The 18,397-nt window shown below is 49.0% G+C and overlaps 1 protein-coding gene across 1 annotated transcript in view; it reads right to left on the reverse strand.

Moving 5' to 3' along the window:
• Positions 1–18,397, reverse strand: part of LOC146801335 (sodium/potassium-transporting ATPase subunit alpha-1-like) — a 2,293,178-nt gene that overhangs the window by 1,134,269 nt on the left and 1,140,512 nt on the right. The window contains exon 9 of the mRNA XM_085623701.1: positions 17,520–17,718. Within this exon, the coding sequence (XP_085479827.1) occupies positions 17,520–17,718 (199 nt within the window). The remainder of the gene's footprint in view (positions 1–17,519; positions 17,719–18,397) is intronic.

Here is an 18,397-nt window from a genome sequence, read left to right on the forward strand (position 1 = left end):
ATCTACCTACAAAAAGAATAACTTCCTGGTTCATTAGAGGCAGAGGCAGCACATGTAAATGTACCTACAAAAAAGAAAAACTTCCTGGTTCATTAGAGGCAGAGTCAGCACATGTAAATGTTGCAAAGTAAGAATAGGCCAGGACAACCAATCAGAAGACACGTAGCATTATTTAAACCTGAGTTGTTCTTCTGGGGCTCCTTTACCCGCCAATGAAGAGGAGCATTCGTTCAATGATTCTCTGCAGTTTAAGAGGTGAGAAAGGTCAATTTTGAGGAAGGTAGAGAGCGGGAGACTAATACGGAACTTCTACTAACATAAAAGACTGTTGAAATTTTATTCACATTACTAAATATAATGGGCCTTCTTATTTTGCCCTCTAGTGCAACAAATTAGAGGCAGTGTAGAATCAAAAAGCCCCTCTACCTCGTGAACGAACGGACACCGGAGAGTGTACAAGAAAGTGAATACGTAAGGTACGACATGGGCTGAGGGTATTGCGCACTTATAAGCAGGAATGCAGGGACCTAATCGAGTTTATGGTCAAAAGTAATAGTCTCCTTCTCTTTCTAGGCATTTAAATACAGTAGCCACTCGGCAGGAAATTGAAGCGACCTCTCAGGTCGGCCAAAAGGAAATTAGAACTTATAAGTACATTGAATGCACTAAGCAGGTGAGATAGTAATAATTAGCCCTTGAGCAACGTACAGAGTCGAACTTTAGAATTACTCTGCTTAGTTTGTGCCTTACTGAATTCTTTCAGAGTATCTGCATTAACTGAAGAGAAATCGAACAGAAAACAGTTCTAATCAGTAGAAGAACTGAACGCACTTATAAAGTTTGACTCAAGAGGTAATGAACTAAACGTTGAAAGTTTGGGGGACAAGTTGACCCTTTAGCAAGGAGATAGGTGGCTGTATGTGTAATTTTTGGTCTGACCTATGTAATGATTTAGCAAGGATTTCGGTTTGATTAAGGTAAAAATATGAGATCCATTCGACAACCACTATAGAAATGTGACTCATGATTTTCCAATGAATTCAAAATGTCATAGATAGAGGCACAGTGTATTTATAAATGGTGAAATTAGATTTGTTTTAGTGCATGTAGAATCATTGTGATTTTTGAATGGTGCTTAATTGGTTTTTAAAGATGTGCATAACAAAGCAAAATATAAGAAAATATAAGGTTTTTTGTAGACAGAGTTTGCCATTGTAATTAGCCATTTTGAGTAATTTAAACAAATATTTCTCTATATACAGCGCATATTAACCAAGCTATACAATAAGGAATACAGAGAGAAATGAACTAACTATTGTCTTGATAAAGATGTAATAATAATTAAAGCCATCGAAATGCTTCGATGCATCATTGTACATAATCTAAGGGAAAATTTGGACCTACGGATACGAAAATGAGTTTATCCAGGCCAGGTTTCTAAACTGTCACATAGGATATGTTCCTATAATAGACAAAGTATACTGTCTAACCATTGTTCTCTTTTTATGTCATAGTATATTGTGTACACTGATTGAAATTGGGGATTTTACATTTATTGTTTTTATGAATTGTTTTTATGAATTGTTTGTATAAAACTGTCATAGATAGGAGTGTATTGAAATTTTAACATTGTAACCATTTGTTTAATCATAAAAGAATTTTGTAAAACTTCAGTGCTATTTAGCAATTGATTCAAATAGTAGGTGGGATATTCCTTGACAAATTGTAATATTGTGCGCCTTGTGAGGTACGACCTAGTTGTAAGTTGAACCTTGTATCCTGTTCCTTTCATAACCCAAGGGAATATTTGTTTTACTTTTCTATACATAGAACAGGTCTTCAATTCATTGAGGTGGGACTATTTGTGGCACGTTATGGAGAAAATGGGATTCGGGCCCAAATTCATAACGTAGGTGAAACTTCTATACTCCTCCCCGACGGCTCATGTCCGGACAAGTGTTCATGTGTCGGAGTCTTTCTCGCCCTGTAGGGGCACCCGGCAGGGATGCCCCCTAACCCCATTGCTTTTCGCGTTGGCAATGGGACGACTGGCTGTATTGCGTCAACACAGACTAAATCCTTGGTGAACTTTGGTAGGAGTTCACAGTGGCCTCTGGCTTATCGGTGAACGCCCAAAAGTCACAAATGATGTCACTTGGAACACTAGCGAATCTACCCCCCTCCACCTTACCACAACTTCTCCTCCCATGGTGTCAGGAAGGGACTTGTTATTTGGGCATCAGATTGGAATTAGACTGACAACGATTCCTGGACATGAACTTAGGTAGAGTCCTGAACAGATTACATGCCTCGGATCAGTTCCGGAAAGACCGCCCATTGACGATAATGGGTAGATCTGCCCTGATTAAAATGGTGCTTTTGCCTCGCTGTCTGTTTGTTATGCACAACTCCTTGTATGAGATTCCCAAAAGATATTTCCATGAACTATATAAGCTCATAGTGGACCTCCTGTGGTCCACTAAATGGAAGTGAATCAGTTTAGGGATGCTTCAGCAGACGTGGGACTAGGGTGCTATAGAACGCCCTAATTTAGAATATTATTACCTGGTGGTTTGATGAGAGGAAAATTGGATGGGAGGAGAGTTTAGGAATAGAAATCACCCAACAAGAGTGGCAAAAAATACACAAAGGGACACGAGAAATTAGCTCAAATGCCCATTTTAAATTAATACAATTTAATTTTGTACACAAACTATATCTTACTCCTAAAGAACAAGTTACTTACCTTCGGTAACGATATATCTGTAAGAAACATTAGTTAGTTAGATTCCTTACCTTAGAATATCCCCAGGCGTCAGACTGGATCCGGAAAGATTTTCGTCAGCAGTACCCTTGCGCATCGCTAGGCGTCGTCTGTGGCTTCGCGTCCGTCGTCGGCGTCGTGATCGCCGGGATGACGTCGTCGGAATACTTAGACGCCGCCCTCGCACGCTGACGTCAGTTCTTGTACATAGCTTTCCGCGCCAGGAACGCAGAGCCATGCAAGAGACCGACACTGGTGCCATGAATCTAGGGCCCTGAAAGGGATGACCTTAACCCTAGATATCAGTTCGCAGAACAGGGAGGATGGGTGGGGCAGTAAGGAATATAATTAACTAATGTTTCTTACAGATATATCGTTACCGAAGGTAAGTAACTTGTTCATCTGAAAGAAACACGTTAGTTAGATTCCTTACCTTAGAATAGATACCCCAGCAATACCAACCCCGGTGGTGGGTCTGCGAACCAAGATCACACCAGGAAGTCCTGAAGAACGGAACGGCCAAAGAAGCCGTCTCCGGACTTGGCTGTACAGGCAGTAATGCTTAGCAAACGTCTGCAGCGAGGCCCACATAGCTGCCTGACAAATGTCCTGCAGAGGGACTCCCCGACCCAGGGCAGTAGTAGCCGCTGTGGCCTGAGTGGAATGGGCCCTCAGCCCCACAGGAGGCTCCTTCTTAGCCAAGGAAAAACAGACCTTAATGCACAGAACGACCCACCGAGAGATGGCTCGCTTGTGCACTGCCCACCCCTTCTTAGCACCCACGTAGCCAACAAAGAGTTGGTCATCCACCCGGAACTGTTTTGTACGGTCCAGATAGAAGGACAGTGCCCATTTTGGGTCCAGACGGTGGAGCCTCTATTCCTCTTTCGAGGGATGCGGAGGCGAAAAGAAGGTGGGCAATGTAACAGACTGGCCGATGTGAAAGGCAGTTACCACCTTAGGGTGAAAGGAAGGACGAGTCCTGAGAAAAACCTTGTCCGGATGGACAGAGAGGAAAGGAGGCTTAGAAGACAGAGCCTGGAGCTCACTCACCCGTCTAGCAGAGGTGATGGCAACCAGGAAAGCAGTCTTAAGAGTCAGAAGACGAAGAGGACAATTATGAAGTGGCTCAAAAGGAGCGCACTTCAGATTGGTTAACACCAGGTTCAAATCCCACTGAGGCATTACGAAGGGGACAGGAGGAAACATATGAGTAATGCCTTTAAAGAATCGAGCAACAACAGGGGACTTGAAAAGAGAAGTCTGATCAGGAAGCCACAAGAAAGCAGAAACAGCTGAAAGATATCCCTTGAGGGTGCCCAGAGCAGAGCCCTGCAGGGCCAGGGAAAGAAGAAAGAGGAGAACCTCAGAAAGAGGGAAAGAAAGGGGATCCACAGCCTTTGCTGTGCACCATCCCACAAATTTGTTCCACCTGCAGGCGTATACCGTTTTAGTGGAGGAACGCCTGGCTGCCAGAATGACATCACAGACTTCAGGAAGCAAGTCAAATGGCATCAACTGCCGCCGCTCAATCTCCACGCATGGAGGTGGAGGCTTGACAGGTTCGGGTGGAGGACCGTCCCCTGCTGCTGCGACAGAAGGTCCTCCTGAAGAGGCAGTCAAATCGGGGGATCGATTGACAGACTGAGTAGCTCGGGATACAAGTATCTTCATGCCCAATCCGGAGCCACCAGGATGACTTGGGCCCGGTCGGACGAAAAGCGTCGCCGAGCGAGTGATCCCTTGGAAATTCCAACGCGCAGAACTGATGACATTGCGCGTTCTCTTCGGTGGCGAATAGATCTAACCAAGGCTCTCCCCACTGCCGAAAGAGGCCTTGCGCCACGTCACTCGTGATCCATCATGCACCGGCGGCTGAGTTCCTCCGCCCTGGCGTTCAGAGAGCCCGCCAGGTGTTGAACCACCAGGGTGATGCCCTGATGTTCCAGCCATGTCCAGAGGCGCAGAGCCTCCTGACAAAGGGTCCACGACCCCACCCCACCCTGTTTGTTGCAATACCACATGGCGGCGGTGTTGTCCATGAACACCTGCACTACACTTCCCCGGACAGAGGGAAGGAATGCTTTCAGTGCAAGTCGGATCGCCCGCAGCTCCAATAGGTTGATATGGAGCCGGGACTCCGCCGGAGACCAGACGCCTCTGATCTCCGCCTCTCCCATGTGGCCCCCTCATCCCAGGAGGGACGCATCCGTCACCACTACGTGCTCCGGTTGGGGTAGAGAAAGGGATCTGCCACTGACCCTATCGCGGTCCATGAGCCACCACTGCAACTGTCTTGCAGTGCCCTCCGAGATCAGGACGTGGTCGGTCAGGTTGCCCCGATGCTGGGCACACTGGAACTTCAGGTCCCACTGCAGAGCCCGCATCCACCATCTGGTGTGATGTACCAGCAGGATGCAGGAGGCCATCAGACCCAGCAGCTGCAGCACCAACCTGACCGAAATTCGCGATAAAGGCTGAAAGATCGGAATCAGAGCCTGAATATCCCAAACCTGCCGAGTGCAGAACCGCTCCGATGAAAAGGAGTTTTTGGGAGGGACTCAGATGCGACTTCGGCACATTGATGGAGAACCCCAGCAAATGCAGGAGGTCGGCCTTAGTCTGGAGGTGGGAAATGACTGTCTGGGGCGAGCCCGCCTTCAACAGCCAGTCGTCGAGATAGGGGAAGACTGGAACCCATAATCTGCGCAGATGAGCTGGGACCACCGCCATCACTTTCGTGAACACCCGAGGGGCACTGGTGAGGCCGAAGGGGAGCACGGTAAACTGAAAGTGCTCGTGGCCTACCGTGAACCGCAGGTAACGCCGGTGGGCCGGCAGGACGGGGATGTGAAAATATGCGTCCTGCAAGTCCAACGCTACCATCCAGTCTCCAGGGTCTATGGCAGCCAGAACCTGAGCTAAGGTGAGCATCTTGAACTTCTCCTTCCGGAGGAAGGCGTTGACGCTCCTGAGCTCCAAGATAGGGCGTAGACCCCCTTTGCCCTTCTTGGGAACCAGAAAGTAGTGGTAATGACAACCCCGACCTTCTTCTGGGCCATGTACGCGCTCGATGGCCCCCTTGGCCAAGAGGGCCGTAACTTCCTCCTGCAGAAGTTGCAAGTGATCCCCCGACATGCGGTGGTACTGCGGTGGCATGGCTGGAAGGGGAGGGAGTAGCCCCTTCGGAGAATTTGCAGCACCCCCCTGTCCGATGTGATGGTACACCAGTGGAGCAGGTGATGGCGAACTCTGCCTCCCACTGGCGTCGAATGGGCCTGAAAGCTCGGACTAGGAAGGCTTTGAGGCAGATGCTGCTGGGGCAGATGTGGGCTGACCGGCTCTCTGTCCCCCTGCTCTGCCTCGGCAGAATCCACGTCCGCGTTGAGGCTAGTTCTGCGGCGTGTGGCTAGACGGACATGTGGGGGCGCCCCTTCCTTGGCCACGAAAGGGGCGAAAAGCTGAAGTTTGCGGGCGCAGGGCCGAGAGGCCCAAGGACTTGGCCGTAGCCCTGGAGTCCTTAAAGCGCTCCAGCGCACTATCCGCTTTGTCGCCAAAAAGGCGACGGCCATTGAACGGCATGCTCTGGACATCCCCGGAGAAATTCGTGGACCTCAGCCAGGCGTGGCGACGAATCGCCACCATGGCCCTCCCTAGCGAGTCCGTTGTGTCAAGCCCACATCGTATCGAGTACCGTGCTGCATCCCGCACCTCGGCAAGAGCCTGGGCAAGCCGTGTCTGGGCCTCCTCCGGACACTGGGGCAACACGTCCGCCACCGTATCCCACAAGGCGTGGGTGTAACGGTCCAAAAGGCACGCGGTGTTGATAGACCGCAACCCTAAACTAAGGGAGGAAAACAGTTTCTTCCCAAACTTTTCAAACCTTTTGGATTCCCGATCCGGAGAAGCGGACGGGAAGGCGCTCTGGGAGGTAGAGGCCTGGATAACCAGGCTCTCAGGGGTGGGGTGCACCGACAGAAAGCTGGGGTCGCCCGGTGTGGGGCGGTGGCGCCGGGCTACGTTCCGGTCCACAGGCGGGACTGTGGAGGGCTTGGACCAGGTGCCCATCAGAACGTCCGTCAGTGTTTCATTGAACTGCAGCAGAGGCTCCGAGGAGCTTACTGGCGGTTGAATCACTTCAGTGAGGAGGTTAGTCCTAACGACCACTGCAGGGAGCTCCAGATGAAGGGCTTCGGCAGCCCTGCGCAGCACCACAGAATAGGTAGCACCCTCCTCCGTAGCCACAGAGGGAGGAGAGATGAAGCCAGTGTCAGGGGAGGTGTCGAGACCACTAGCATCCCCCAGCTCTTCTGCCCAGTCCTGACTTAACTGGCACTGCTGTGCCAGAGGGTCCTCAGACCCCTCCCAGTCGTCCCCGTCCTCTGACTCCTGGTAGACAGGCTGAAAGGTCGGAGCCGGGCGGTCATCTTCGGCGCCGGGCGGTGCTGCTCCGACGCTGGGCCCGGACCGGGACTGAACCTGGGGACGACGTCGTCAGAAGACGGCGCCGGGGGCGGCACCGGAGGGGTCGGCACTGGCGGAGGGGTCGGAAGGTCGACCAGCGTCGACTGGAATCCAGGCCTGGATCCCACGGGGATCTGCGGCATCGGGACCGAAGTCGACGATGGCGCCGGGGCCAGAGCCTCCGCCTCGCTAGGCCTCCCAGTCAGACCTGCGGGGCCCGAGGGGCCCGAAGGCGCGCCGGCAGGCCTCGATGGTGGAGCGAGACTACTCATGGGCACGAGGAAGTCTTGGATCTCCGTCGGAGTCGCGTCAGGCCCAGGGACCGGAGGGTATGGGGCTGGATGCGACTCTTGCGGCTCCAACGGAGCCGGGTGGGTGGTGCCACCCGAACCCTCAGCCGAGTCACATGACCTGCGAGGGGAGTCAGAAGAGCGATGTCACCTCTTCGACTTCTTCTTACTGTGCCTCGACTTACCAGAAGGCGAGGACTTCGACCCCGACGAGCGGTGATGGCTGCGGCTCCGCGACCGGTTCCTCGACTTCCTCCTCGACCGGGACCTTGAGCGGCGCGGAGCCGACTGCCGGATCTCAAGCAGCTTGCAGGACCGCTCCCGCCTAGCCTTCGAGGTCAAGGCCCGGCAGTCGAGGGACGACTCGCCATCATGGTCGGCCCCAAGGCAGTAGAGACACCGGCGGTGGTGATCTATGACCGACATCAGGCGGTGACAGGCGTTGCACGGCTTGAACACGGGCATCCCTACCGGCACCAGGAGTCGAGGTCAACTCGAAAGAGGAACCAAAAAAGTTCAAAAAGTGACTAAAGGGTATGCTCTTCCCGGATCTGCGCTTACTGGGCGGAAAAAAGAAGAACTGACGTCAGCACGCGAGGGCGGCATTTAAGTACTCCAATGACGTCATCCCGGCGATCACAACGCTGACGACGGACGCGAAGCCGCAGACGACGCCTAGTGACGCGCAAGGTTATTGCTGACGAAAATCTTTCCGGATCCAGCCTGACGCCTGGGGGTTTTCTAAGGTAAGGAATCTAACTAACGTGTTTCTTTCAGATACACTACATAACATCTACCCCACCAGGTCAGATGAATGTGTGCAATGTAGAAATTCTAAAGTGGATTTTTTACATGAGATATGGGAGTGTATGTTTATTAAGATGTTCTGGCAAGAGCTATGAGACAAACTTACACGAGTGACAGGATGGACCCTGGAAGGTAGTAACCCAAAGGAATTACTGTTGGGGCTAATACTGTCACACATTAAAAATAAACTTAGCCATAAATTCCTGAATCTATGATTAGTATTAGCAAAACAGCGAATAGCTTTCAGATGGTTGCAGCCAAGCCCGCTGACTCTCAAGGAATGGTTAGGGGACATGATTGAATGGGCCACGGCAGAGGAAGTTAGGATGAAGCAGGTTAGACGCGTTGATTAACTAGAGGATGATCTACAAGAATGGGGGCAAATGCTACTAGACCTGGGTGCGCAGGGGGATACACCCACCCTGCTTACTACTCCTGAATGAACACTTGACTCTCTTTGCTCTCTGACACCCATTGGATGATGCACAAACTATGACAAACCATGAATAACTACAGTTACGACATGCAACATTAGTTAAACACCAGGGGACACACACCTTACATGTCACACATTAGCACCTTGACCTTATGTTTCTTTTTTAAGCAGTCGGAACTAGATTCAGAATATTATACCTTTCACCTGTAGGGGAGGAGGAAGGTATATGTTGGGGAAAGTTGTGTTATGTGTTTAAAAAAAATAAAATATATATATATATGAATATATGCAACTGTATGTATTACCACATAAGGTTATAAGATGTGTATTTTATTCATGCCTTCGAGATTGCATATCAATAAAAATATATATTTTTAAAATACATACTCTAGTGATCCTAAACTTGATTAGAGAAAGGGTTGCGCTAGGATCCTTGACAGCCCATCCAAAATGTTTGGTAGAACTTACTTGATAAAAGTATTAATATGTACCTAGCTAGTGATGTTTTGTACATGTAACCTTCACCTGATTAAGTAGTAAACTGTGCAGGCTTTAATCCCAACTGCTGCACACCAATGTAGGAGCTTGGCTTACTATATGGTGCACACTTAAAGGAGTGATGCACCTTATGGTGATTTTGGTGATCTTTGATAAACTTGAAAAACTCTCAAAGTGGTAGCTGTGGAGAGCAGCCTTCACGCTTATCTTGAAGGAGTGTAAAGCAGCTTGTTTACCACATTTAAAGGCTGTGTATGCAGTGTGGAAACACAGCCGCGCGTTCAATGGCAGTCAATGGAGAAAACTTGGTTGCAGTTTTACAGAAAAACGACCCTTCTCAGAGGACCCCGAAGAAATCCTTTGGACGACGGATGATCGGAGAGCCACCCCACCTGTGGATGCCCCAGGAACCAGGTTACCTGCACCAGGGAAGTCGGTGCATGGGGGTGAAGTTGGAACCTCCTGTAGACGACAGTGGACCAATCATGAAGAAGTGACTCTGTATCTAAATATGTTCGGTGGAATTCAAGAGTGGAATATTGAAGAGGAGGACCTGCAAGCTGAAGGGACAGAGTCTATTCCACTCGGAGGTGACCAGGAGGCCCGGAAACACAATGTCCACCCTTGGCAGGGAGCTCGGAGGAGGTGACGAGGACCTTGTCACTTCAGCTGTGGGGTCTAGGCAACGCTGTGGAAGACCTGGAGCTGTACATGAGCTGTCCCACGTGGCATGCCAGTGTCTAGGTGGTTGGTGTCCAGCAGGAGCACCAACAAGCCTTGTTAGCCGCAGCTGGTGTGGAAGACAACAAGATGCAATCAATGGGACCAGCAAGGTCCAAGGGACTCACCAAGTGCAGGACTGTCTAAGCAGGCCCCGAGCAAGCAGGGGAGCCCACCAAAGGAGAAGATGACCCACGAGAGGACCCACAGCCCAAAGGCACAGGAGTCACAAGGGGACCTCAGGTAGCTCACCAAAGATGGAGGCCCACGATGCAAGGGATGTCGGGAGGACGCTGATTTTCAAGGGATTAGGTGTTGGAGGCTGGAGCTTCTTGTAGCCCGAAGATCTGTGGAATGCAGAGCCAACAAGCCTTGGCAACAGCAAGTCAACACGGTGCACAGGGGTTTAGTCCCAGCGACTCCGACAAGCAAGGGACACTGTCCTCCAAATTGGAGGGAAGACAGGTCAGGCCTCAAGGGAACCACAGAACCACCACCTGTGTTGCTGAGTTTCGGGAAGTCTGTAGGACGACAGGAGCAGCAGAATGGTCATCTTCATTGCAGTGCCTACAGATGCAGGGGAGTGACTCCTTCAATCCAAGGGAGATTACTTTGGATGTACTCGAAGTCCACAGGTCTTCTGGAGAAACTGAGCGAAGTACAGACACAGACGAGGCAGAATACTTTCCAGAAGAGCGAGGCCAGGAGCAGCAGAAGTCTTCATTTGATGCAGTGTTGGTTTAAGGCGAAGTCCGGTGAAGTCCAACTGTTCAGATGGTCGAAGAGTGTCTTGATTTCAGTGGTGAGTCTTGTTACACAACGAATATGAGGACCCACCCACAGGGGAGCCTTTAAATACCCAAGGAAAGGGTTGGAATGACTGGTGGATCCCTCTCATAGGAAGGGCTGTACTAAGGGGAGGATACTCCCCTGTCCTTCATCCAGCCCAATAAACTAAGTTCTGCCTGTGAGGTAATCACACCTCCCTGTGACAGGAAACCTATTGTTCTACCTTACCCTGCTGGAGCTCATCTCAGCAGCAAGAGGGCAGACCCTGAAAGGCTGTAACCAGTAGTACAGGTGGGCTCTTCTAATGAGCTCCCCAGTACATGAGATAATACCTCCAACACTGGAATTGATTTGAGGGTATGATTCAAACATGTTTGATACCAAACATGACCAGCCGTTAAATAGTTAGATATCTCCTAATGACTGATGCCCACTATATGTCTGAAAATGGCTGACACACTTACAACACCTGGAGAATCAACTCCAGGGTTTGTAGGGGTATCCTGCTCATGCAGGGGCACCCTTACACTCATAACCAAGCAGCCTGCTCTCAGGACTGAAGGACCTACCATAGGGGTGACTTATAGGTTTTAAGTGCAGTGACCTCAGATGTAAGGAAGCATACATCTATCTGTTGTGAGAGGTGCAAGCACCATCTGATACAGGCTGTAATGGCAGGCCTGTAGTCAGAGTTTAAGTGGACTCCCATGGGTGGCACAATACATGCTGCAGGCCATGGAAGACCCCTGGTGTACGTATGCCTTAGGTACCTTAGTACCAGTTACTAGGGAGTTATGAGAGTACACTAGTAGCCAATTGTGGAGGTACCAAAGTACCTACCAAATCCATTTTGAAAGAGAGAGCACAGATGCCGGGGTCCTGTTTAGCAGGATCCTAGCAAACTACAGTCAAAACATACTGACACCACGCAAAAAGTGTGGGAACCCATACAAAAAAAGATATTACTTTCCTACACCAGTCATCTGACCACGGACCAGAGGCTCGGATCATGCTTTTCTCTTTCATTTATTCCGCTCATCATCCTTGAACAACATATTTTTATTCAAATTCTACAAATCCCATGAGTCTTTGCAACAATAAATAGAACCATAGAGTCAGTACCATATAAGCAACATCATGGAATAACACTTCCTCTTTCTTTGCTGCTCAGCAGCCAGAGAATTGTTTTTCTTTCATTTTGCTATATAGGCTTCATTACTGTACTGTAATACATTTATTGTGATATGGTGTTGCCGCCACTTTATTTATGCATTGAACCCACCTTCCGGCGCCGTGTTAGTTAAGCCCCTCAAGACCTTCTTAATATTGCACCTTGCGCTGTGACAGGGGGCCTTAGTAACAGGCCTCGCGCCGTACTCGAGCGGTCTCCCTCACAGTCCCAACACACCTCCCTAGGTTAAACGGGTTGGAGGGGTCTCCCCTGTGTGATCCCAACACGACAATACAGACGGGAGAACGCGTCTCCCGGCAACAAGATGTGCTGTGCTCCTGCAGCACAGTAGGTGGGGGGTGGGGGTGGGGGGGGGGGGTGAGGGCACGTTCCTCCTTTCCAAAGTCCTTACATTCCTCGGTGCGCGGCATGACGCACATGACCGTTTCCCCTTTCACTGTGGAGGTGGGCCTGTCATTGTGGTGAGCGCGGTGGAGGCAGCAAGGCAGGGTTTCCCCTATTTGACTTGCTCCAGATAAGAGTTCGACCAAGGAGCATTTCCTGCTCAAGGCCAGTGTATTTAGAGGCAGATTGAAGTTCAACACTAAGCACTGGCTAAACTAATCTTATCTCGTCTGTCTAGGGCGTGTTTCAATGTTTTCAGTGATCTTTTTCTGGCCTTGCCCCCAGATACCCTAATATTCGGACCTATGTTCCTCGGCTGAACAATCATGGCGGGTGAGTTCGATGTATATTGGGAGTCTGTGAAGGAAGTGTACTCGCTGCTCCCCAACCCTGAAGAGTTTGCAGATGCCATTGATCCATCACTAGAGAGGGAGCTGGCTCTAGAATCCCTGAGCCAGCGCATAATTGATCTAACTGTGAGGCGCAGTGTAGTATCCCCCTCTGGGAAGACTGGAGGCTGCAACCTCCTAGAGCAATGAGGGCCTCTAAGGGCAAGAGAAAAGCCAGGACCAATACCAACGGTAGAGCGACCAATACCTCATGGGATGCCTTTGACAGACTACGCAAGGCCTTCCTAAAAAGGCACCGAGACAGACACGAGGCACAGGACGAATCCCAGCTGGGTTATACCCCCGAGGACGATTCCTGCCCCCAACAAGGAGTGGATGACAATACCGGGGACAACACTAATTATCCCGATGGGAATTCGGGTGATGAGCAAAGCCCGCGCTAGCCCCGGCGACCCGAGGGTGGCACCAAAAAACCCAGGCTGGAAGATTCTAATGACCAAGACACTGCATTGGATACCGGGCATGCTCAACTCTGAAGATATTAACCATTCCCTCTCTGCGAGCTGGGTCCCGGCACCAAACGTAGTGTGCTATGTGGCCAGCTGCATCAGGAAACTCATGTACCAGAAGGTCCAGTGCCGCTTATAAGCGGAATGCCCCAGGTCCTATCTGACCAATAAGGTGGCAAGTACCTCAAACATCAATCCACAAATGGCAACATTTATTACCAAATTCATTAAAGACCCTCAGAAGGGTCTGGACCACTTCTGGCAGTTCTGCTAAGACAAAGTTTTGGATGTTCTTGCTCCGCTAACTAAAATATTAGACTTGGCGGAAGATGCCAGGGAGTCAGATCAAATGATTGATCCCTCGATTCTTTCAAGATGGACTCAAAGGGCCCTATGTTTTCTAGGTAATGCAAACTGTGCATTATCAACGAAGCATTGATGCTCTTTGTTGATCAAAATAGAGCCCAGGCTAGATGAACTACCCACCACTAAGACCCGCCCGGTAGCCAATGGTGCTCTCTTCGGTGAACCTTTTATCACGGAGTTGTCACGTTTTGTTAATACTTTTTCATCTCTGGACAAGGCCCAACAGTCCATTAAGAAATTTTTTAGCCAGCAGGGGCCGGGAAGATGTAGGGGGCGCTCCTCTGTCTGCTCGTGCGACTCAAACCCCCATAATCTCCAAACGATGCGCTCTCTCCAGTGGCAAGACCACAAGATATTCAGAGGGTTCTACCCCTCGAGAGATCGTAGCTGAGGACATGGCAGAACAGGAAACTTCCACGGAGCCAGCAATACGCCAGGTGGAACCACAGGTCAGAAATATCCCTTTTTCCCTAGAAGGGGTCGGAGGGAAGATTGCAATGCTTCAGCCACAAGTAGACGTCCATTACAGGGGACGCATGGGTGCTTCAAACCATGAGAGGCCAACACTCCCGACCCCGTCCTTTAGTGTTCTCACGAAAAGGGACACAGGTGGTCAACAGCGAAGTGAAAACTCTTCTGACAATCAGTTCTTCACCCCAATGGGATTCCTGAGCAATATCTATATGGTCAAGAAAAGGGACAAAGGTTTCAGACCAGTAATAAATCTGCTGGTTTTCAATCGATGGGTAGCATACCGTCATTTCAAAATGAATGGCATTCACCTCCTAAGAGAAGTTTTGTTGCCAAATGACTAGTTAGTGCGGCTGGACCTGAAGGACGCCTATCTCATAATCCCGATTTTCACTCCCCAAAGAAGGTTTCTGCAATACCAGTGGAGTGGCCAGATTTATGAGTTCACTTGCTTGCCGTTTGGTCTGTCCTCAGCGCCTTGGTGTTTCACCAAGGTGTTGAGGCCGGTCATGGAATAGTTACGCGCACAGGACATGCAACTCATAGTATACCTGGATGACATACTTCTGATGCACCAGGAGAAAACCATTTTACTCTCACAGCTCCGGATTACTCTTTCCATGCTACAGGGCCTAGATTTTATACTAAACAACCAAATGGCATGCTTTCAGCCGAGCAACAGATGACCTTTCTGGGGTTCGAGGTTGACCCGGTCATCCAGTGCCTCAGGTTACATCAAAAGAAGATGCTCTTGATTCTTGTTGAGTTGCTCAGAACCTTGATGAGAAACAGCTTTTCCCTTCGGTATTTGGCCTGGATTGGGGGCCTTCTTTAATCATCGATTCAAGTGATCTTCCCAAGTACATTAGCTCTACAAGGCCTGATGGTGCAACATCTACAGAGGGGCCTGACATACACGCAGGAGATTACTCTTTCTTCACAGGCCCGAACGGAGCTCTGCTGGTGGCTCGAGCATATGGAGGTAGGGAATGGCAGAAGCATTTTCGGATCGGTCCCAGACCTGGTGATTGAATCTGATGCTAGTCATCAGGCTGGGGTGCCTGATGTGGGGATACTACCACAGGCGGACAGTGGTCAGAGCAAGAAGAGTCTCTCCACATCAATTGACTGGAACTCCTCACCGGATCCTTTGTGGGCTGGAGCCTGGCGGCCAACAAGGTCTCCTGCGCCATCTTGTTGAAGATGGACAACATTTTGACATTGAGATACATCAACCGGCTAGGAGGCATGAGAGCCAAGGTCGTGTTGGATTTGGACAGGGACTTTTGGCACTACTGTCTGGATCACAAGTTGTCAATAATGGTGGAATATCTTCCAGGGAAGTTCAACCAGACAGCGGATTGGCAATCCAGACACCTAAAGAATTACAGCATTCGGAAGTTGGATCCCTCTCTATTTCAGAGCCTGATGAGTCTGTGAGGACGTGTCAAGTAGACCTTTCTGCATCCTGCCTCAATCATCAGCTTCCTTATTTTTTCAGCTGGCGTCCGGATCCCCTTTCGGAAGCAACACACACCTTCCTGCAGGATTGGAGCCAGTTCCAGGGGTATGCATTTACCCCATTCTTTATGATAGCCAGATTCACGACATTGATCAGGCGTCAGAAAGCAGAAGTGATCTTGGTGACACTGCTTTGGAAATTTCAAGTTTGGTATCCAGTTCTTCTGGAACTCTCTATGGATTTTATAACCTGATTTCTCCTGACGCCTCTTCCACTGACAGATCCGCATGGCAACTTGCACCTACTGGTTCAGGAAGGGTCTCTCCGACTCATGAGTTGGAGGATTACAGGGGACATTGTCTGGGGCTAACTCCCTCATAAGAAGAGCCTAGGCAGACTCTACGTTCAAGAGGTATGGATCCGCGTGGAGAAGGAGTCCATGCTGGTGTTAGCGACGTGGTTTGGATCCCGTGGGGGCAGATATAGTGCATGTTGTCAATTTCTTGTCAAATATGGTGGACAAGGATTTGGCTTACCGCACTATGAATGGGAGCAGATAGGCAATCTCGGCGAGTCGCGTCCCTATACACAACATTAGGTAGGGGAACACCCGTTGGTCTGTAGGCTCCTTGAGGGGCATTCGGTTGTCTTATTCCCTACAACCTAGGTACTCTTTCCTATGGGATGTCAATATAGTACTTCAACTACTACAATCATAGCAGGATAATGCATACCTTTTCTGTAGGGCCTTAACAGGTAAGTTGGCGATTCTGCTATGTCTCATCTCATATAAACGAGTTTCTGATGTTCATGCCTTGGATGTTTCAGCACATATGTTCACCCTGGAAGGGGTGTCTTTTACTATAGCTAGAGGCACCAAATCCAACACCAGGGTGGTTCTCTACCCGGCTTCCTGGGTCATCCAAAACTGTGCATGGTGCGGTGTCTGAGAGCATATGAATCTATGACGGAGGAATATAGAACACCTGGAATGGTGCAACTGTTTATTTTCCTCAAGAAGCCCTTCAAGCCAGTTTCAGGGCGACTATTGCCCGTTGGGTGAGATGGATACTGGAAGAGACGAATTGATATCCCTTCCTTCAGAGCACACTCCACCAGGGGAGCTATGCCCTCAATGGCCTTTTCTCTGGGAAGCCGCCTGGAGGACAGTCTCAGAGCTGTTGATTGGTCTTCGGACTCCACTTTATTTTTTTTTATTTCAAACCAATCACTGGCATGGCTTGAATGGTTGTTAACCCACTTAAAACATCATAATCTGTGCCTCCGGTCCAGGCATAGAATATCAAATTTCCTAGCTATCGTAAAGGAAAGTTTCAATTCTATTAAGGTTGCGGAGGCGAGGATTATCCCTCCCTGGTGCTTTAGCAACTATTACCCTCCCAGTATCTACTGAAGTCTTCAGTGTTGGATAAGTATGCTGGGGTTGAGGGATATTATTATAGTTATTTGCATCTTGGGATGTAATGTTGTGTCCAACTCTGCCTATTGTATAATTAATGTTCTGTCATATACTGGAACTTATGGTGCTTCTGTTTGTTTTCTACAGGATTGGATCAGAAGCAATACTATTGATTGAAAAGCGAGATTCAGGAAGTTTCGCTTGAAGAAAGAGGAAGTGCTGTTCCTTGATGTTGCTTATATGGGACGGACTCTATGGTTGTTTTGTTTATCGTTGCAAAGACTTATGGGATTTGTAGTCTTTGAATAAAATATGTTGTTTAAGGATGCTGAAATGAAAGAGTAAAGCATAATCCTCGCCTACGCATCCTTAATAGAATTGAAACTTTCCTTCACGGTAGCTAGAAATGCATATTCTCTGGCTCTATCTCAGTAGGCTCCTGCCCAGCAGCCACTCTCACCTGCATGTGGCTTGTCCACTGGTCAGCAGGCATTGGTAAGGGAGACAAGCTGTGACTAATGACAATCATTCAGGCTAAAAATAATTTACTAATGATATAATCGCATCTATATGGGTGTGCATAAGAGGTAACCTTACCACTCTGGTCCTCAGTGGTGTCTGCTTCGTGGATCTGATCATCAAACCACATGTGGGCTACAGTCATTCGGTTCTGAGTGAGGGTTCCAGTTTTGTCAGAGCAGATGGTAGAGGTAGATCCAAGAGTTTCCACGGCTTCCAGGTTCTTCACCAGGCAGTTTTTTTTGGCCATTCGCTTGGCAGTGAGGGTCAAGCACACCTACGGCACAAGGAGGAAGGTGGGTTCAATGTGCTGGACCTCTGTTATCCATGCACCTATGTAACATGTATATTTGTTTTTTAGACATGACACACAGACAAATTGCAATATTGACATTATTATGGTCCAGTCACAAACTGCAAGACACCTTGATGTATCAGGTAGTTATAGAAGATGAAGGCATATATAATCATACTTATTTAAACTTACATTTGTCGTCCATTTTTGGCAATTGCAGGCCAAATGTTTGCTGCATGTCTCTCATTTTGCAATGCGACCTATATGGTAGTGGGCTGTGTCACAAAATATTCAATAGCAGGGGTTTGTGGAACAAACTGACTATTAAATGTTCATGTTTTTCTGGATCTCAATATGTACCCAGACGAAGGTATCTTGAAAACCACAACCCATTTCAAGGTTACAGCTTAGAATTGTCTATTGCTGTATAACAGCTTTCACCCTCGCCATCTCCGAGACAACCTCCCTTACGGACAGTTCCTCCGTCTCCAGAGGAACTGTACAGAACTGCTGGATTTCAAAACACAAGCCGCTGACCTACAATTTAAACTAAGGAAACACAACTACCCCACGGCAATCATCAACAAGGCTATGAAAAGGGCCAGTAACAATCACAGAGATAGCCTACTGGAGGACCGAATCCCAAAAGAACGGGAAGAAA

Source organism: Triturus cristatus, chromosome 8 (genome assembly GCF_964204655.1).
Source record: "Triturus cristatus chromosome 8, aTriCri1.1, whole genome shotgun sequence".
Classification (NCBI taxonomy): Eukaryota; Metazoa; Chordata; class Amphibia; order Caudata; family Salamandridae; genus Triturus; species Triturus cristatus.